The sequence below is a fragment of the Lemur catta genome, chromosome 12 (assembly GCF_020740605.2).
Source record: "Lemur catta isolate mLemCat1 chromosome 12, mLemCat1.pri, whole genome shotgun sequence".
In the NCBI taxonomy this organism is placed as follows: Eukaryota; Metazoa; Chordata; class Mammalia; order Primates; family Lemuridae; genus Lemur; species Lemur catta.
Window position 1 is genome coordinate 6,819,904 of NC_059139.1, and position 21,535 is coordinate 6,841,438.

Below are 21,535 nucleotides of genomic sequence, written 5' to 3' on the forward strand. Positions count from 1 at the left end.
GAACCTGGAACAGCCACTAGCTGGAATGTTGGCTCTGCCCCTTAGTCATTGCGTGGCCTTGGGAAAGCCACTTAACTCTCTGAGCTATTGAAGAGGGAGTAGCAATTTAGAATGGGGATAATAACCAATAGCCAACTCTGAGACAGGGATGGTAACAAATAGAGTAGTGGCAAGGATCAAATGAATTCATACGGACAGAGCACTTAGAACAGGGCCAGGCTCACTGAACTCTCATAAGAAAGAAATTTAATTTTTAAATTAATTAATTATTATTATTATTTTCTTTTGTAGAGACAGGGTCTCACTATGTTGCCCAGGCTGGACTTAAACTTCTGGCCTCAAGAGATCCTCCTGCCTTGGCGTCCCAAAGTGCTGGAATTACAGGCGTGAGCCACCACACCTGGACTGATGGTTATTATTAACTATTCAGTCAGCCCACCAGAAAAATGGGGAGTGCCTGGTGGTGGAAGTAAATCAGTACACAGGGCACCAGACCTGATGCAGGGTTTCAGAAGGAGTTGTGTTAGCAACTTGCATTGATAGATTCAGACTGTACACAGACTTGCCCCGTTTGGCAAATGCTGTGTCCAGTGGCTTAACCCCCACCAGTAAAGAGCCAAGCCGGAGTCAAGAGGACAAGAGCCTATACACTCGTCGGGAACATATTATAGCAATTTGGCTGCAGAGAACAAGAGCAACAGCAAAACTTTGCTCGTGTGTTTTGCAAACTATACCCTGTAGTCAGCCTGCTTCAAAAAATTGGTTCTATAGAGACAGAGAACAAATCTTTAAGGTGAATAAGATGCTAAAATCTAAATTGCTGGAGTGCTCGATCTTTTCTCTTGCAACTGTTTATCCTCTGGCATATTTATTTAAATTGCTCATCTTCTATAGATGCTGCCTTTCACCTCATGGAAAAAAATCAATAGAAATAAAACTAGTGGGCTGTTCTGTCCTTATTTCTAAGCATGCTAATAAAACGCTTTCTCTCAATGTATTGACACTGCGTTAGGCAGGGAAATAGCTATTCATACCTTTTAAACTCATACAGAAAGGCATGCATTCCATTAACTTTCCAGGATTTTTTTTTCCCAGGTAAGGCTTTCTCTCTAGTCTTCTTTCTTCCTTCTTTAGAAAACAGCTGGCTGTGAATAAACGCAGTGACACCCCAGGTTTCCTAGAGGAAAATTACTACAGGTCCACATGCTCTTACCTCAATTCCAAATTCAAGAATGTTCTGAAAACTGAAAGTTTCCTTAAAACTGAACCTGAACTGACACAAGTCTCTAAACTTAAAAAATTTATTTCACTTGGTTTCAACATCATATACAGATTACAAAATGCTGCCTAAGACCCCACTGGGGTGCTATACAGTATGTGCACCGTTATTCTTCTAAAATCTGCATTCTCCCCCTAAAACTCTAAAATTTCTGAATTCCAAAATAAACTGGGCCCCAAGGCTTTGAAATATAGGATTGTGGACCTGTAAGAAAGTGACTGATACTGTTATGTTCCAAACACAGCTTTGTGAATATAGTCAGTGAGAAAGATAATTCTAGAATTTTCTTTAAACCACCCTCTTTTAAAACCAGAACTTAGACCGAACCTTCACATTGCTGATTTCATGATTAAAGATGGAGAATAATCACTCAGAAATTTCACCCAAAATGTTGTCCTCCCTCAAGCGGCTGCACCGTAACCCATACCACATGAGATTTTTATGGAAAATTCCCAATGGTGGGGGACATATATGAGCAAATGTGTGGGGTTGCCAAGAACAAGGACTCCTCCTCATATGGACGTATGCTCTTGGGAGCAACTCTTCTGGAAGCCTGGCCTCCTCGGGACTCCATTAGACCCGGGTTTTAAATTCCTGCTCCATTAACTAGCAAGTTTATATCCTCTGTGGGGTTCCATTTCCTCGTGTAAGTCAGGGAAAATACCACCCACTACTCAGGACTACTGGAATGAAACAAAATCAAATCATTGGCCTAATACACAGAAACAGGGTTTAGCTTCTTTCCACCTCCTCTGTCCCTTTCCACACTTTCTTTCCTCCTCTTATTAAGGCATCATTTGGAGAACAGTTATAAGTAGAAGGCTTAGAACTCACTTTCTTCTATGTGGACAAATTTAGGTGCATGCATTTGTGGTCCCCGTTTGTGTATTACACAAGGTGAACGGAAAAGGATTTGGACTGAGGTCCTTGAAACAAACTCAAATTCAGAAACTTCAAGGAAAATAGGTGTTGAACAGAGAGGGGTAGACTGCAGGGAGACCCCTGTCTAGGACCCAGGAGGCTGGGGACAGAGATATCATTTAAGGACCCCTGGTCACTCATAAGGGTTTGGCCTCACTGACTCTAGATTTGACTGACGAACTGAACCAGGGAAGCCCAGATGCTTGTGATGCTTGCACACGGTTCTTAAATCAAAAGTTCTCCACCCCCGCTGCACAGACGGTCAAGCCCACCCCTGAGATTCGGCTAGTGTGGCTGTTCTCAGGAGTCCAGGTGATTTCAGTATTGAAGTCCAAGTTCCGAAGTACCGCCCACAGATGGTTAGTGGATGGTTAGTGTGTGCTTCTCAGGAATGACAGTGGAAACCTGGAGCGCAAAAGACCAGCAGTTGCAAGAATTCATCTGTTTCTTCCACTCTGGAAGACTGGCTTAGGGGAGAGGGTTGGTGGCGGCTGTGTGCACCATCAGAAAACCAAGGAGCCACAGGAAGCTGCTCCAACGTGTGCCTGATCTGCTCCTGCTCCGCATGGCCCCTGGCTTCCAGGAAGGGAGTAGCACCGGCTAAACCATGGCACGGGGCCAGGCGGGGCAGCCTCTACCTGCCAGGCTGGATGTCACTCCCCTGCACTGCAGCGTCAGACGGACGGGGCACTGGCCCCGGGCACAGGGTCTGGGTAAGGACGAGGGCGCTGTATGTAGATGCTCTCTTTCTCCCCTGTCTGGGAACAAAACCCCCGCCTCACTGATTGGGAAAGGAAAAACACACGGCATAGGACCCTGCATGGCCCGGGAGTTATCAGAAACACAGAACAGAGAACAAACGCTAACGTTTAACCGAGTAATGCTATTTGTGAAACATGCTCAAGAGTCACTGGAATTGTCCCACCTGGGGCTTTCCCACTCTTGGTCATCCTTGTCTTTCTCTTCTTTGGTGTCTCCAGTATGTGGGTGTTTCTGCACAATTCGCATTCCACCAGCTTTCACTGAAATGGAAACAAAAAAGTTGCGATTAATGTGGAAACGGAACCGCCTGTGGATGGGGAACTGGCTGGGAAGTTTTTTGTGGCTCAAGGGCCACAAGCCAGTCCGGAGAATCTGGCAGTGACAATTATTAACTAGGGAAGGTTAGTGTTCGGGGGAGATTCAACACGATACAGCACTCAATGCTATCTCTTACTCCAGAGCCACTTAGAAACTTTCCATGGATCTTATTTTCTTTTATGGGCACCTTTCAAGTATTTTGTAAGAGCAGTAGCGTAACCAGAGGATAAACCGTGTGAAGAAGTGGCTGCCTGCTTTAGGTCCCGCACACGGTCTCGACACAACGGCTCACTTAAACCTTGCCCTGTGATACTTATTTTCTCAAATATCAAGGATGCTTTGGATGGGATGACATAACGATGGGTGACACCGGACAGCTCCTGTGCCTTCAGAAAGCCCAGGCAAGTGGCAGCAAAGACTCCTGCAGGAGCCTGGCTCAAACCGCGTTGTGAAACCCTCCTGCTGGCAGATGTTAATTCAGGTTTTTAAAACAGCTTTATTGATATATTAATATAACTCCTGTACAATACAATTAACCCATTTAAACTGTACAATTAAGTGGCTCTGAGTGTACTGAGAGTTGAACAACCAGTGCCACAACCAATTCTGGAACATTTTTATCACCCCAAACAGAAACCCCACACCCATTAGCAGCCGCTCCCCACGCACGGCCTCTTTCCCCAGCTCCTGGCAAAGTCACCTGGATCTGCCTCTTCTGGACATTTGATATAAGTGGAATTATAAAATACGTGGCCTTTGGTGACTTTCACTTAGCATGTTTTCAAGGTTCATCCATGTCATAGCATGTATTTCATACCTTCTATCACTGAGTAATATTCCACTGCATAAATATACCACATTTTATCTATCCATTCATAAGTTGGTGGACATATGGGTTGTTTCCACGTTTTTGGCTATTATGAGTAATGTGGGTATGAACAACTTGCAGACACATTTTTGTGTGGACGTATGTTTTCATTTCCTTGGGTACCTATCCAGGAGTGCAGCTGATGGGTTATTCCCTATTGAAGAACCACTGAGCCGGTTTCCAAAACTGTGGCACTATTTTACATTCCCACCAGCTAGGAGGGTTCCAACTTCTCCCCATGCTCACCCACACTTGTAATTGTCTGTCTTTTAATTACATCCCTCCTAGTGGGCATGAAGTGGTATCTTATTGTAGCTTGATTTGCATTTCCCTAATAGCTAATAAGTTAATACCATATTGCATTGGGGGGGGAATCTTAGGATCTAATAAGAGAAATGCTAGGTCGGAAAAATTAAATAAGTTTCCTCAAGAAAGATTTTTGGCCTTTAGTGTGCTAACCTGCATCATGAAGATTTATGAGGGGCACACAGCATGCAGTCTCTCCCAAATGCATGTGACCTTCCCCCCCACTCAACTGCCCCCAGCAATACTGGTTATCCTCCTTTATGACTAGAATGTTCCATGGAAGAGTTTGGAAATGCTGGCTCTACATCCAAAAAGCCAGCCTTGCTTGGTGATCAGAGGGAGGAGGGAAGAGTTGGGGAAGCAGCAAGTTCCTCGACGTCCTCAGCTCCATGGTCTCAGATAAGCCACTCAGATTCCCAAAGACTCACCGCTTCATCTACAGAAAAGGGATAAACCTCCCAAGATTGAGCCATTTAAACGGGGCCCGAGAGGCATTCAGTGGAATCCTGGCACAGACGAGTGCTGGAAAGAAAGTAGAGCGGTTTCCATTGCAGTCATCACCCCTGGGGCTCTTGGAGCAGGAGCCCCGCCCCTCAGGACAGCTCCTCTGAGTCACCTGCCACCGGACAGCTCGAATCGAATCCCACGATGCAGTCTACCGTCAACATGTCACGCCATGTCTTCTGGTTATTTCCAACCTGGGCGGACCCTGCTGAGTCACAGAAGTCCAGGACAAGTTTCTTTATGATGCTGATGAGTAGGAAGGCTGACAGAAACAGCAGCTCAGGCTCACACGCTTTGCATTTATTAGTCTTTGATGTTCCTGGGAGACTTTGCCAGCCCCTGACTTCAGGAAGTCGATGACTCTTGCGTCTCAGGGCCAACGGTGCTCTGGCAGCTGCCCATTAGAAGAGGCCGACGCGGTGAGCAAGGAAAATAAAGCACCGTATCTCAACAGTGCATCTGCCGGTCTGGGCTTGGAACCAACATCTCCCTGCTGCCCCCACCTCTTTTCAACAGAGGGGACATTCTACTTTGGAAAGAAGGAAATACTAATAGAATCCTGTTCGGTAATCTTCTCAAAAATCTGCTTTATATCCTATCACCTGATTTTTAATCATTTTTGTTTTCATTTCTAGAGCTTTTCTTTTTTTTTGTCTCCAATTCATCAGGTCTTTGATGGAATCTTATCCTTATGTTTACAATTCCTTTATGTATTTAATCATTTTAGGCATCCTTGTCTTATAGTTGTATATCCAATTATAATGTTTTCTGAAGTCCTTGGGTGTCTAATCCTGCTGTTCGTTTTGTCTGCTGACTCCTGCTCTTGTGCTGGGGGACTGTGGATTACGAGCTGGTCTTTGCCAGGCTTTCCCAGCGAGGATCCTGTGGGCCCTGCGGTGTAGACGGCAACCCTTTAGAGAGATGCTGCATGTGTTTGTGTCAGACCAGGAGTAGAGATGTCTGCAAATCCTTTTTATGGCAGATTTCTCAGAATAGAAATTGTCAGACCAAATAGCATGAATTTGAACTCAACTCATGTAAAAGCAGGCCTGTGTTTAAAATTCTCCAGGAAATTCTTGTCCCCACCTGGAGCGGGGCTGACGCAGCCCTGCCTCCCTCCATCCCAGGGCTCTGGGCGGGTCTCCCCTCCCCCGCCTTTCCCCAGAGTTTGGCGTTTGAGAATCCAGATTTCTGCTGGGGGCGCAGGTGTTGTTCCCTGCCTCGTGTGAGCTCGAGTCTCATGACAACTGTCTGAATTTCAGTTCCTTTCTTGTATTTGCTCCCCAGGCACTTCCCTAAGTCTAAGCTCAGATTAAAAAAAAGAAGAAAAAAAAGTGCCACCGTTTGCAGGCAACTTTTTTTAATCTACGATTTCCCAGGCTATGCGGTCTGCCACACGATTAGAAATGGAGATGGAACATGAAATTCTGTACTAGTTAAGATAATTTCCCAGTCCCTTTGTGAATGTTTTTGACCAAAAAGCGAGCCTAGAACTGTCCCACTAAATATTTTTTAAACCCATTTCCCCCCCACCCATTTCATCACCATTAGAAACTGACTACAGATGCTGTGATGGGCTGAATTGTGTCCCCACAAAATTCATGTGTTGAAGTTCTAACCCCCACACCTTTAGATTGTGCCTGGATTTGGAGATAGGGCCTTTAAAGAGATAATGAAGTTAAAATGAAGTCGTTAGGGTAGGGCCCTAATACAATACAACTGGTGCCCTTATAAGAAGAGGAAGAGATACCAGGGATGTGGGCACACAAAGAAACGGTTGTGCGAGGACACAGCAAGAAGGAGCCATCTGCAAGCCCAGGAGAGAGGCCTTGGGAGAAAGCAGACCTGCCACACCTTGGTCTTGGACTTCCAGCCTCCAGAACCGTTAAAAATAAATGTCTGCTGTTTAAGCCACCAGGGCCGTGGTATTTTGTTATGGCAGCTCTAACAAATGAATGCAGATGCTCATTTAAACATGATCTCTGAATCACTTCAACTTGGCAGACACTTTATTTATTTATTTAATTTTAATTTTTTTTTTTTGCATGGACATAAAACTTTTAAACTATGACTCACAGATGTGTTCTATAAACTGACTAAAAGTAAACAGGGCTGTGCAACTAACTAAAATGAAAACTGATGATGAATGTCAAGGTGACATTTGAAATGATCAAGTCTTCTGAAGCTCTCTCAGGGCAGCCTGTCCACTCCTCCGTTGAAATAAGCACACGATGTCAGGGCTCAGTCACCCGGCATTAGCACTTGCATTTAATTTAGTTTCTGAAAACAATTAACTCCATCAATCCCTCTCAGTATGTTTGGTGATTAATGCAGCAATAAAAAGTGGCAATAATAATGATAACTCAAGGCTGAGACAGATTCATTGTAACTTGCAATACTGCCAAAAAATATGACAGCACATATTTATCGTGACTGTTGTATCATTGTCTCTAGAACTTTTCATTTGTAAAACTGCAAAGGCAGAATTACTTTTGCAGAAATCTTTGCAGAATTTTCAAATCTAAATATTTTTATGGGCAACATTAGGAAAAAACTCATATTTCTGTTGTGTTATTCAAGTGGGAGCTTCAAATTTAAAGAATAAGAAGCTTCTTCTTAGCAGAAGTGCCATGCGAGGCCCAGAACACAGATCCTGGAGCCAGACCCTTGGGTTAAAATCCTAGCCCTGCCTGTGTGTGCATGCAGCCATGTGTGTGCGTGTGTGCATGTGTGTGTGCATGTATGTGTGTGTATGTACATGTACCTGTGTGTGTGTGTGCGTGTATCTGGGCAAGCTGCTGAAGCTCTTTGTGCCTCAGTTTCCTCCACATGTGAAGAAAGAATGACAATGTTCCTCTCTCTCCAGGACAGCTGAGGATTAAATGAGTTAGCACATGTGAAACACCTCCAACAGGGCCCGGCACATGGGATGTGCTCACCTGCTAGCTAGTCTTATTAAACAGGTTTTAAAAATTAGCATTTAGCCTTAGAGAGATCTCCGTAGTCTTTGAAGCCTTCACTGCCTCCTCCCCGCAGTGTCCTCACACAGCACTGACCGCGGGGCTGTTGAGGAAGGAGGGAGGCACCCTGCGAAGTGCTTGCCCACCGTGGTGCTGCCCACCATCAGGACCACCATCGCTGCATCACTGGCTAAGTAGGGAAGCTTCCGGAGAACCACCGATCCTGGCAAGTTCTCCAACTTTTGCTTTTCTCCATCAGTTCTCTGCACCAGGCACTGCTCTAACCACAGTTCATGCGTCCTCCCGCTGCAGGGCAGCCCTTGGGAGTAGATCCTGAAGCACCGAGAGGGGGAAGCCGGTTGCCCCAAATGGCACAGCTGGTAGGCGGCAGGGCTGGATTTGGCCCTGACTCATCTGTAGGCCTTTCTCTGCTTGGACTGCTTTCAGGAAGCAGAGCATCATGGCTTCTGAGTCATACACAGTAACGGCCTAGAGACAGGGCCTGGTCATTCCACCACCTACACGAGGGAAGATAGTGAGTTTGGAAGGAAAAGCTCTCCGCGAGCTGCATGCCCAAACAGTAAACGGAGTGTGGGAAGCTTCACCTGAGGCCGGACTTCAGTGGGTGAACAAACACTAAGGAAGCAAATGACTACAGGACCCCTGGTCCAAGCCCCCACCCTCGGGTGTCAGGGAAGAGGCAGTCACTGGTGGCTTGCTGTAATGCTCAATGGCAGGCTAGAAAACTCTACGGTGGAAGGGGGACACTGTAAGAGCCCCATGAACCAGGCTGCAGTTTCCAGCGGGGAGTTAGGAAGGGCTATTAATTCAAATGTCCCCAAAGCATCCACTGCAGGTATTGGAGCATGACTTGCAGGTGTATGCTACTTTTGTCCCTGCCTGAGAAGAGCTATTGAAGTATTATTCAAATGGAAGCTCATCCACCTAAAAGAAGAGATGAAGGGTTCTGAGGATTGTTCTGGTGGGAAGAACAAAAGAAAACAATAAACAACCAGCGCTGCTGGTGAGGATTAAACCCGAGGATCCCAGGTAGAGCAGTGTGGTGGCAGGTGAGCAAACGGAGGATGGATCGGACCCCCCTGGGTTCTGTGAGATTAGGTGGGTAGAACTTCCTGATGGGAACAGGGCAAGGAAATATGGTTTATCTTAGTTAAGAGACACGGCCCCACCAGGAGGAGGAGGATCACCTGGCAAGCAGAGACTCCCGTCCACGGAAGCTCACACAAGGGCGACGCCCTGTAAACACAGGGGAGAGGGTAAATGGGCGAGAGGCAGCGAGAACGTGTGCGGAAACTAGCCTGACAACAGCCACGAGTTATGGGGGATCCCAAAGTGAACCCTGCCCCAGACTGCCTGGAGTCCTGACGGGCTTTCAAGTGTGTACACATCAGGGGCAAGGAAGGGTTCCTGAACTTGGCCCCCCTGACAGCTTCATCTCAGAACCACAGACTGTGAAGGTGCGAAGGCCCCTAAATTGCGTGGGGCAACCCCACTCAAGAGGTAGAAATGAGGTTCAGAGACACAGTGTAGCCCCAGGGCTGTGCAGCTATGGCTCAGAACTCGTAAGGCCTGGTTCCGTCTTGCACAGCAAAGCGTGCTCCTTTCCACGACACGGCTTGGACCCCAGCGATAAACCGTGTGGAAATGAGGCCAGGAGGGCACCCTGATGGACAGCTGACTGGGCCCTTCAAGCTGAGCAGTGCAGGGGCAGCTCCACGGGCATCCTCGAGCGTAGGGAGGCTGATTTTAAAAAAGTTCTGGGGAAAGTAGGATCCGCTGCCTGGAGGTAGGTGCTCCACAGACTTGCCAGCCTCCCCTGTAGTGGGATCAGGGCCCTGTACCTGGGTTCTGGCCAACAGTGTGAGGAACAGGGACTGTGGAAGGCAGCATAGTGCCCCCACCCCTGGAACCTGTGAACGCACTGGGTTACATGGCCAGGGGGAATTAGGTTGTAGATAGAATTAAGGTCACTAATCAGCTGACTTTAAAATAAAGAGATTATTCTGGATTATCCAGATGGGCCCATGTAATCTCAAGGGTCTTTAAATGTGAAAGAGGGAGGCAGGAGAGTCAGGGTCCGAGTGTGCAATGAGAGAAGGGCGTGACCAGACACTGCTGCCTTTGGAGACGGAGAAAGGGGCCACAAGCCAAGGAATGTGGGCAGCCTCTAGACGCTGGAAAAGGCAAGAGAACAGATTCTTCCCTAGAGCCTCCGGAAAGAACCAGCCCTGCCAACATCTTAATTTTAGCCCAGTGAGACCCATTTTGGACTTCTCACCTCCAGAACTATAAGATAATAAAATTGCATTGTCTTAAATCATTACATTTATTGTAATTTGCTACAACAGCCATAGGAAACTAACGGTAATGCATGCCACTCACAGGCCGCACCACCGAGTCCCTGGCATAATGACCTACACTCTGTCCCCTATGCAGTAGCCATGCCTTGAAATGGCAGTGTCCCACGGGAGGAGTCTGGCCTTCTGAGTTGTTCCTTATAGGACCACCCAGGAGAGAAATGTTCCTTATAGGACCACCCAGACCTTGATCTGTTTAGCCACACAGACTTTGGGTTTTCTGTTAGAAGTACCACTCTGTAACTAATCTAGTACTTTATGCAAAAGTGAATATACCCTATATAAACAAAAAAGATTTCTGAAGTTGGGAAGGGAAAGCATTCACCAAGGGACACACATCTAAGATGTTAGAAGGGGTAGATAAACAAAGGTTGCTTGAGAACAGAGGTAAAATCTACAATTGTTTTATAAAAGCCACAGACCACCCTGATGGGAAGTTTCTGGAAAAAAAAAAAAAAAAAGCAGTCACTAAAGGGTCTTTTTTGCTTATGTTGGGAGCAAAAGAAGATCTTTTCCCTGTACCCTTCAATCTCCGGTCAGGGACTGGCTGACCCTGGGACTATGCTCAGCAAATCTGTGACTATGGTTAATACAATAAAAGACAACTTAGTCTTCTGTCTCTGTCAATAGAACAGCCTACATAATCTGAAAACCTTCCTATACAAAAATAATTCACGGAGAATTACCATCCACAATTTCAAAACTCATGTCTGACTGATCAATTAATATAACAGAGAACTGAATTACTTCAAAGTTGCTAAAAAAAAAAAAGCAACATGGTCTATTTCCCATTTTACTTTCAATAAGTACAATCATGTTTGTATTTCCATTTGATTCAGTTCTAGAGGGGATGTAAAGTCTACTTTTTAAAGAAAATCATATGTAAAATCAGTAACATTCAAAGCGATCACATATCAGATTTATGAGAACTTGACTGACACATGGTTTTTGCTCCTCCGTAGGGGAACAGGGCCAGCAAAATGTATTTAACAAAGAGATTTTACCCACATCACTGCCACAACCTCATGAAGACAGGCAGAAATGAGTAATAGCATGGCTTATAATTATGTCTTCCTTTCTGCTGTGGAATGCTATTACTGCTGTTAGATGAAACAGAAAGAATCTCGCTAATTCTAACTTTGCTAATCTGTATTTGCACTAACTCTCATAAAACACGCAGTCTCACCCCATTTCTCTGCAAATATTTTGTAGTCAAGAGCAGTGATGAGGTCTCAAATCATTAAGACTGGATTACTTTTACAGAGGACCGCAGACGACAGCACATTTGCCACGACATGATCCAGCTCCATCCATCACTCTAAATAACAATATTTTGTATTTGCATAGTACCTTTCCTCCACACTCTCCAAAAGCCTTTCCATCTGCTTCACTAATCTCACACCTTGGGAGGAGGTCCCTGGCAAGTGATGGAGTCCTCTGTCAGGCTGCTGAGGTTCCAAAAGGCAAAGGCCTTTCCAGCCCCTTCCCCTGGGTCCCTGGCTCAGCGGAGTCAACAACCGACACTCCAAAGGGTTCAGCTGGTTTTTAAAATAGGATTGTCCTTGGTATTGCACCGAAAAGGCGACTGCCTTAATTAGCTAAAAGTGCCAAGTGCTTAGAACTGTGCCAGCACACTGTAACACTCAAGATACATCAGTTACTGTGGTATCTCCACTGCTGTGCTCCCAGAACTGGCTGAGACCACCTGCACCATTAGTGCACACTGGGGAGAGCTCAGAGACAGGGAGGGTGCAGGCCTGCCATGCATGGCGGAAGTGAGAGGTGGGAGGAGGCCCTGGGGAAACTCATTTGGGAGCTGCTTACTGAGTACTTTGTGCCAGGCACTGTGCCCGGCCCTGGGGATAAAGAATCAGTAAGACCCAGCCCTGGAAGCAAGAAAAGAGGTGACAGGTGGAGGTAAGTGCCATAAGGAGCTCGGGGGTATCAGGGGAATATACAGGAGGGGAAATGGTCCAGACAGCAATAAAGAAAACACAAAAGAACATTAAGATAGTCAGTGTGAGAGAATTTTATTATTTCTGATTGAGGATTTAAGCACAAGCCTGTTATTCAATTTAAGCACTTAATGAAAGCATTCTCAACGTTTTTAAGGCAGTTATTTTGATTTATGAACGATGCTCTTGGCTATCCTTGATGATTATCTTTTATTATAGTGGGTTGCCTTTTTTTTTTTAACATCTACTCTGCAGAACTGCTTACTCTCTGGCAACGTCAGACTAAACAAGAACACTGTGAGCTGCCTGCCAAAAAAGGCTTTCACACAGGGTCCTCTGTAACACAGGGAGGGAGGCGCATCTGAGGGATGCTGCAGAGCGGTGCCTCCAACTCTGGCCAAGTCTGACCGGCCTTGGAACATGCTGGATGCAATGACAGCCTCCCTAAGGAGCTCTTGCTAGTTTCAGGACTCTAAAGACTAAAGTAGCTGCCCTGAAGTCACTTAAATTTACCTGTAGGATTAACTGCCCTGGGGGCTCTGATCCTGGAGAGGAAAGATGGAAGCAATGCAGCTCTAGCATGATTGGCCCAAACCTTGAACTTCAAAAACAAGGAAAACTGAGCCCTAGAGTAGTGTGAACTGACGCCTCAAAACTTAGAACCCAAGTTCACAGCTACACCAGCACAAATAAGTTGCCTCCTCTGGTCTTAGGCGTAAATAAGCCATTTAATTTGTAATTCACAAAGCCTAGCTGTTTACTTTACAATTCAAAGAAATCAGAGTCCAGCATGAAATTTCTCCCAGGGGGTTAATATGTACAGTTTATACCTCTGATGTTAAAAATCTCCATATGGATATATCACTATATGCAATTTAATTACCGTACTTTGATTTGGTATCATTGCAACAGATACACTTTAATGCAACTTCCGTAGACAGACTGCTGCTGCATGGTCCTGGAGACAGGCCTGCAGTGAGTATAAATAAAGGTGCTTGCTCCTCCCTAAGGTGGGCAGGGACCCCCTGAGTAGAATCAAAGGTCAGTGTTATCCTTAAAGGAAGTCCCTTTAAGGTACTTTGTTTTTTAACCAATGCAACACAAAAGTCCCCAAAGCCTATTTTCTCTTACCGTAGAACAATTTTTCTAAAACCCCATGCCTCTTAAGTCCTCTGGCATCAATTAGCCATTTTTTTTCCTATTGCCAATTAGTTTGGTTGCTGAAAGCCTCTGTCACCAGTGAAAAACATTGGTGACTCAGGAATGCAACATATTTAAAGAACTCATCCTATTCACTGTGCTGAGGCAGAGAATTTGCGCCCTGCAGATGGACATAATGGGAATCTTCGCTAACAAGGAGATGGCAAAAATGTGCCACACAAAGCAGCCACGTTTCTCCAAGGTTTCTGTTACAAGCCCGAGTTAATACGATAACGTGTGCAATAAAGACCAAAGAACCCCACACATCCAGGTAACGTGGTCTCTGGGACCCAAGGCCTTTGATCTTCTCACCAGGACCCTTCCATATGGATCCCGTGTCACAGGGAAGGAGAAGAGCAGTGGAAATTGCCCCGGCGGGACAGAGTCCAAAGTGCAAGCGGGAACTGTGCCCAGAGAGGGGAGGCGGCATAACATAAAGGCTGCTTGGATTCCTGTGTTCTCAGAAAGATGGCTCTTCCCTGGATTTAGCTTTCCTGCCGCAGAAGTTTAAGATTTGCTTAAGAAATGAAAAAGCACTTCTAAGAAACATCTGGATGCGAAAGAAACTGGGGGTAAAAAGAAGTCACATTGAGTGATTAATGATAAAATTTCCGCTCCTTTGGTTCCTCTATCAGTATGAAATGCTGTCAGCTTGTAATTAATCATCGCCGTGATAGTAAGAACACTGGCTTTTAATTGTTTCTGTTACTGTTTTTTTTTTTAATTTGTACATTCTAAGTAAATACTAACCGCCAGAAGTTGTTTTTAAAAAGTTGTGCAACTGGGCTTCCTCAAGTGACCCTAATCCGCACGCAACTCCTACCCGCACGCCGCGCTTGGCGCTGGACACAGCCACGCGTCCTCCCGCGCGGGACGGAGCCGAACCCGAGCCCCGCGTGGGCGCGCCCAGGCCGCGGCGGGTCCCGCAGGGGTCGCGGCAGACCCGGCGCTGCGGCGGACCGAGGCGCCCCTGCGCGCGGCCGTCGGGGCACCGGGACCCCGGCCCGGCCCCCAGGGGAGCCCCGCCCGGCGCCCCGAGCCCCGGCGGCCGCGGGTTTGAGCCCGCCCTCGGCCCCGCGCGAGGAGAGAAAGTGCAAACGAGTCAGTACCGGCCGGCAGGTGTCCAGCTCTCGTCTCCACTTTCTCTTTGGGAGGCGAAGACATGGTGCGTCTGGGCTCGGACGGACCGGGGCGCGGTGGCGCGGCTCTCGGACCCGGCGGGAGTGCGCGTGCCAGCGCGCCTGTGAGCGCCGGGGAGGCTGCGAGCGAGCGGCGCGCACGCGCGCGCGCGCGTGTGAAGCGCGGGGGCCGCGCAGGTCGACGAGCCACCAACGCCGCTGGGGAAGGGGCGTGGCTGCCGCGCGCCAACGTGGCGCGGCCTGGCCCACCCGCGGCGTGCGCGTGACGTCACTACGGTCCGCCCGCCCCGTCGGACCCGCGCGTCCCGGGAGTTGAGCATGCGCAGTCGGCAGCGCCACGTTGAGGCTGTGGCGGAGGGCTGAGAGGGGGAGGAGAGCGAGGGCGGGCCGTTTGGGGTTAGAAGAGGAGGGGACCAGGCAGGCAGGGGGCACGGGGAGGCGGTGGAGGTTAGAAAGGGCCCAGCATGAGATTGGCTCATGCCCGGAACTCGCTCAGCCGAGCCCCCCGTCAGACCGTGACGACGGCGGGTAGCGGAGCCGCTGCGGTGCGCGTGCGGGGGCCGAGGGCCTCGGCGGGAAGGGGCCGCCTGCTGAGCGGCCTCGCCCCTGTCGCACTGCCGCGCCCGATGACGTGCGGGAACGAGGCCCCAGAGGGCAGCGAGCCGGCGCCCGGGGAGAGCAGGGACTTGTGAGAACAGCGCTGAGGGGAGCGCTGGGAATCCTGGCCCGAGATCTGGGACGGTGGCTTCTGTGCCCGTGCCCTCTGCCGTCGCCTTTCTGTTGCGGTGACCCTTGATTCCTCCAAAGCCCACCCGTGGCTCTTGTGCTCCGCATCGCCCCCTCTCGCCTTCCCCAGCGCTCTGCAGCGGCAGCCGTCAGTCGCCCCTTGCCAGATTGGCGTTCAGACATGCCCAGTGTCTTCAGAAAAGGAAGCATCACCACCTCTCTTGTCTGTACTTCTGCCTTTGACAACAGAACTGTTCAGAGAGGTTGGGCACTTCGCCCCTTCTCATTCCTTTATCTGGTTTTCATCTAGCTCTGGCGTGGCTGCCCCTAACCACGGAAAGTCCTTTTGATGAGGTCACTCATGACCTCTGTGTGCTAAATCGAGTGGTCATTCTTCCACTTTAATTCTACTTGACGTCTCAGCGGCATTTAATAAAACTGGCCATTCTTCTCCTCCTTAGCTTTGGAGATGCCCCATCACTGCCCTGCCATCCAGGTCTCGGGCCACCCTGGCAGCTCACTCAGTTTGCTTGGCTGGTTCCTCTGCCTCTAGGTTTCTAAACATTTGAGTATCCCAAGGCTCAGCATTGGCCCTCTTCTCCATCCAGACTTTCCTTAAATGCTCACATGCAGCCCGGTGCAGATGACTATCATCCCTGGTTATGGATGCCAAATCTGCAAACCCATTTTTCTATCTCTGCCACTCCACTGAACCCTAGATTCACATCCCACCACCTCCTTGTCTTCTCCACCTTGATGTCTAACTCAGTGCTGCCCAACTTTTTGTGCATGGCGGTGCACATAGAAATGCACATACCATATATTGATCTTGTACTACCCCCTCCCCAACACATACACACATTTTAACACCCTAATAACAGGATAGCTGTTGGTCAGACAACAGTCATGATATAGTTGTCATTCTCTTGCATTCACATCAAAACTTGCATATGGGTGCCAGCAACTTAGAAGAAAATCCTGAAATCAGTAGTAGAGCACTTTTTTTTTTTTTTGAGACAGGCTCTCACTCTGTCCCCCAGGCTAGAGTGCAGTGGCTTATCAGAGCTCATTGCAACATCAAACTCCTGGGCTCAAGAGATCCTCCTGCCTCAGCCTCCTGAGTAGCTGGGACTACAGGCACACACCACCACGCCTGTCTAATTTTTTTTTCCTATTTTTTGTAGAAATGGGGTCTCGCTCTTGCTCAGGCCAGTTTCGAACTCTTAGCCTCAAGCAATCCTCCTGCCTCAGCCTCCCAAAGTGCTAGGATTACAGCACTTTGGGAGCCACCATTCCTGGCTAGTACAGCACTCTTTTAAGAGACACTGTATCACTTACTCTTGATGGAACAGACTGAGAAGAATCTGACTTGGATTCTGAATGGAGAGGTTTAAGAATACCTAACCAATTAATTTTATGAATATTTTCCTTTTTGTGTATGTGTAAAAGTGCTATATGATTAAAAAATCATGTCTTAATAAGTCAAAAGAACTATTTCTCAAAAGTAAAAACTGACAATTTTAGGTTGAAAGAAAACATTGTATTGTAATTTAATTGGCAGCATTTCCCCCCTTATTGGTACATAAAGTTGCATGTTATAAGCAATGACATCTTAGACTGAATAATAAATGGCACTGGCAGGGAACCCTGGGGTTTAAAAAAAAAGGAGGCTTCAGAGGAGGAAACAGAGTTTCCTAGGGGCCCTGGTGGCCCCAGACACCACTGGGCTGTTCTGAGGCCTTTGCCTGTGACCTGTTCTCCAGCACTACTTTGGGACTCTCTGCTGTGATAGCCAAGTACTAATTTCACATGTTCAAAGCAGAACTCCGGATTCACCCACCTACCCACAAATAGTTTCCCGTCTAAAATAGAATCCAAGCTACTAGTTACAGTGTGGAGTAATCTGTCTACTCGATAGCATTCCTACTGAAGGAAATACTGTTGTTGAAGAGGGTAATTAACTTAGCTTGAGAAAAAAAAAAAAGCTTCTATTTCAGCCTCCATTGCAGCTAGGGGTGGTCAAATGACACAGTTCTGACCATTGAAATGTAAGTGGGAATCTATTGGGGGGATTTCTGGGGAAATGTGGATTCTTAACATGAGGATGGCCTTTCCTGTTGGTGACTTCATTGTTTCTAACAACTTGAATTCATATAGAAGGCAGAAGGTAGAACAATCATATTGCAACCATGAGGCAACTAAAGGCATGAAAGCCATATGCTAAAGGTGGCAGAGCAGAAAGGTCAAAGGCACATGAGATTTTGAGGGTCCTTGTAGACTCTTCCGAGCTGTGCACTCCTTCTCCAGACTGTTTTGTTGTATGGAAAATAAACCACTATTAGATGAAGTCCCTGTGGCTGCTGTCTTTATGGGCAGCCTAATGCAACCCCCAGCATGTATGGCCATCCACACCCTGCATGGTGCATGTCCTGCCCAGCTGAGCTCATCCCTCTTGGCTCTTCTGGCCACACTGGCCTTCTTGGTGCTCCTCTAGTGGAACAAGCCAGTTCTGTCCCTTGGGCCTTAGCATTAGCCACCCCCACCACTGGGAATCATCTACTCCAGATCCTTGCATGGTTGACTCCTTCTTATTCTGAAGTCAGTTGTTCTTGCAAAGACTACCTTGAGCATCAAACCTGAAGAAGCCAGCCCTGGCACACCACTTTGTTTTACTTTCTTCATAGCACTTCCTCCTCATCTGAAATTCCTCATCTATCTGTCTGCTTGTTTATTGTCTTTCTCCATGAGGGGAGACACCTTGTCCATCTTGCCCACTGCTGTATTCCCAGCACCTGAAACCATGGTGGGCAGCAGAAACACTCAGTAGATATTTCCTCCCCATAATTCTGGAACATAAATACATTTAATTTCTCACAACTGTTACCTAGATAAAGAGTAGCCAATGAGAACTACTCAGAGAATGAAAAATATACATAGTATATAGATAGTACATGGCCATTCATCTTTTCTGACATTTACTTCCACTCATGAGCACTTTGTGTGTGCACATGTGTGCATGTATGTGTGTGTGTGCATGTGTGTGTCAACGTGTGTGTGCATAAATGGCTATGTGTAGCCCCACTAGTCCTCTATGTTGAGGACAAATGCCAGGCATCAACCACTGGAAGCTTTCTATGCAGATGTGCATACATAAAAAGATACTCGAACTGTAGAATGAGCAATCTTTCTTGAATCTCACAATAACTGCAGGAGTATGGCAGGTTAACCCATTTTACCAAGAAAAACAATGAACAAAATGGAGAAGAGAAGGATCGTTGGACTATGTGGGACACAACTCTGGTGAGTACAAGCTAGAACTCAAAGCTGGATTTTCTAAGCCCCAATCCCATTTCCCCACACTGTAGGCTGGCTTCTAAATAGAATTTTGGGAGCCATTTCCCCCTCTTCTCTAAATAGGTTGTTTTCTAGTCCCAAATGGTGCTGAATCAAAGCTGCTACTTAATGAGAATGCTGTGAGCACTGAAAAAAGTATTCGAAGAAAAAACAGAAAATGCAGGTTCTCTTCCCCACATAGATATTTAGTAACCATGGTTACATCACTAAACATTTCTGAGCCTCACTTTCCTTATCTACAGGTCAGAGCTATGAATGCTTATACCTCGCTCAGGGATGTCGTGAGAATTCAGGGCTTTGACTAAATGTGATTACACTTGTACAGCTCTGTGTTACCCCATTTACTCCCCACAGGATCCTGAGACACACAGAGTTCTCTGCCCTTTTTGGTGGAGAAGCTGAACCTGTGCAGGGCCAAGCATAAGGATTGGTAGCTAGCGTGGAAGACCCAAGAGAGCCCAGCTCTTGCCACTGTACTGGTTGTACCTTTGAAAGTGCTTTGTGAGCCATCATATACTAGAGAATGTACAGTTGTGACTGCAAAGGGAGTGTTTTAAAATCAGCATTCATGAAATACACGAATTGTCCCAGGGCATATTAAAATAACCTCACATATCAATCAGTTCGATGAACATTGCTTTTTTATTCCAGGCTGGTTCCTATTTTCTGTCTGCTTATGCTATTGTCTGATGGAGGAGAATTTTTATATTCTTATTCACTACTGCTGTGGTTTGAACGTGTCCCCCAAAGTTCATGGGTTTGAAACTTAATCCCCAATGCAATGGTGTTGAGAGATGAAACCTTTAAGAAGTTGTTAGGTCATGAGGGTTCTGTTCTCATGAATGGATCGGTGCTGTCATTGCAGGATTGGGTTAGTTATCGAGGCATTGGGCTCCTGATCACAGGGTGAGTTCAGTCCTCTTTCCTCCTCTTTCCTGTGCTCTCTTGTCCTTCCTCCTTCTGCCATGAGATGATGCAGCACGAAGACCCTTGCTAGATGCAGGACCCTTGAGCTTGGACCTCTCAGCCTCCAGAACTGTAAAATATAAATCTCCATCCTTTGTGAATCACCCGGCCTCAGGTATTCTGTTACAGCAGCACAAAACAGACTAAGACAGTGACACAGACTTGCTCTTCCATTGTTGATTTTGCTCATAAAGGGAGGGCAGCAGTCATTCTTGACTTTGCTTTGTAACATCCAGGATATTTCTTATTAAATTATGTCACGTAGGCTTTAAATAGTATTAATTTAAATATAACTTATTTAATACACACACATACATATGTCACATGTGAGATTATGCTTCAGTTAAGGATATTTGAAGAAAAAATATCTGGCCTGAACCTTGGTAAAATATTCCTCTTATCTGTATTTGGAAGTTAGAAAATAGAAACTGCAAAAATGAGAGTAATACAACCATGAATACAGATTTCCTACAGAATTTCAAATGCTGTAAGTTATTTATGAAAAATGTATTTTAGCAGAGAAATGGAGGGAGGAGTAAGGATAATTTTATTTCTGGCTTTTCCACTGAGTCATTATTTGACCTTGTACAAGCTACTTATACATTCTGTGATCACAGTTCTATATTGGAGGCAATAATACCTATCTTACTTGGGGATGCCAATAGTTATTTAATGTTATGCCTTAGCATTTATCTCCTTGTATAAAATTTCTTATAAGGGTATATGAACTGCTATAAGTATAAAAAATAAACATGACAAAGACATCAAGAATAAAGAGGCTTTCAGCAAGGTAAAATAATCTCAGGGGAGCCTGAAATTTGAAATCGAAGAGCAACATATTTTTGTTACTTTTTTTTTTTTTTTTTAAAGAAGCCATGCAGGATTGGCTAAGCACTGAAAGTTGCAGATACCAGGATGAAGTCACTAGTCAGACCCAGACACATTGAGGCCCGGAGAGCACAAAAGAGAGTTCACACTTGCATGTCTGAAGATAAAAACTGTTTCAAAGACTTTTAGAAATAATCCCACAAGAAATTCTCTCACGTCCTTCGTGTGTCTCATGCTTTACACAGCTTGCCCCTTTCTACGTATGCATGATTTCTCTAACAAGGTTTATCACTAGACATGCTCTGGGACTGCAGCAAATCAGATAAGACGCCCTCGACAGAACACTTGCCCGGTAACAGCGTCCCCACTGAACTGATGCCAACTCGCTCTTTGATCCTCTGGAACCTGTGAACTCTGTTTCTGAGCAGCTTACATGAACTTCTCTGTTTTGTCAATAAAAGCTTCCCTTTACCCTCCCCTGTTTGGATGTGCCTGTGTCCTGCCATAGCTGTGCTTCTCAGATTATAACCCTTCTTTTTGCTTATTCTCAAATACATTCATCATATTAGGAGGAAAAAAAAAAGAATCTATCCAGGATTCAGCGACTCAGGACATTATTTTACCCTTTTACCTTTAAAAAATGCCCCCAAACCTTTCAAAATGTTCTTCAGGTGTGAGAATGTCACATTAAGTGAGAGACAAATAGCAGAAGGGCAGTAAGGGGTCACCCCTGCCTTTTCAGGCCCGTGAGACCCTGGAAGTCTGGAGCCCCAGGTTTGAGACCCAGTCTGACCACACGTCACTTGTGTCACCTCGGGAAAACTTCATTCTCTCCAAGCCTCCCACCCTTGCTTTAAAATGGGGACGATAACGAACAGCTCTAGAATGTTTATGAGGAGTATATGTGACAGTATGTAGAAAATGCTTTGTAAACTTTAAAGGATTAAACACAAGTCTACTCAAAACACATTGTTAGAGATTTTAGAGAAACAGCAAAGTAAACAAATACTACACAGCAGAGCACGATGAATGTTCTAGAACAGTAAGAGATTCCTGCTGGTCTGTGGGTGA

General features: G+C 46.4%; 1 protein-coding gene across 1 annotated transcript in view; it reads right to left on the reverse strand.

Moving 5' to 3' along the window:
• LOC123648477 (death associated protein) overlaps positions 1-14,757 on the reverse strand; it is a 63,925-nt gene extending 49,168 nt beyond the window's left edge. The window contains exons 1-2 of the mRNA XM_045566309.1: positions 14,561-14,757; positions 3,126-3,222 (exon numbers count right to left, since the gene is read on the reverse strand). Of these exons, the coding sequence (XP_045422265.1) occupies positions 3,126-3,222; positions 14,561-14,615 (152 nt within the window). The 5' untranslated portion in view covers positions 14,616-14,757. The remainder of the gene's footprint in view (positions 1-3,125; positions 3,223-14,560) is intronic.
• Positions 14,758-21,535: the final 6,778 nt, after the last annotated feature.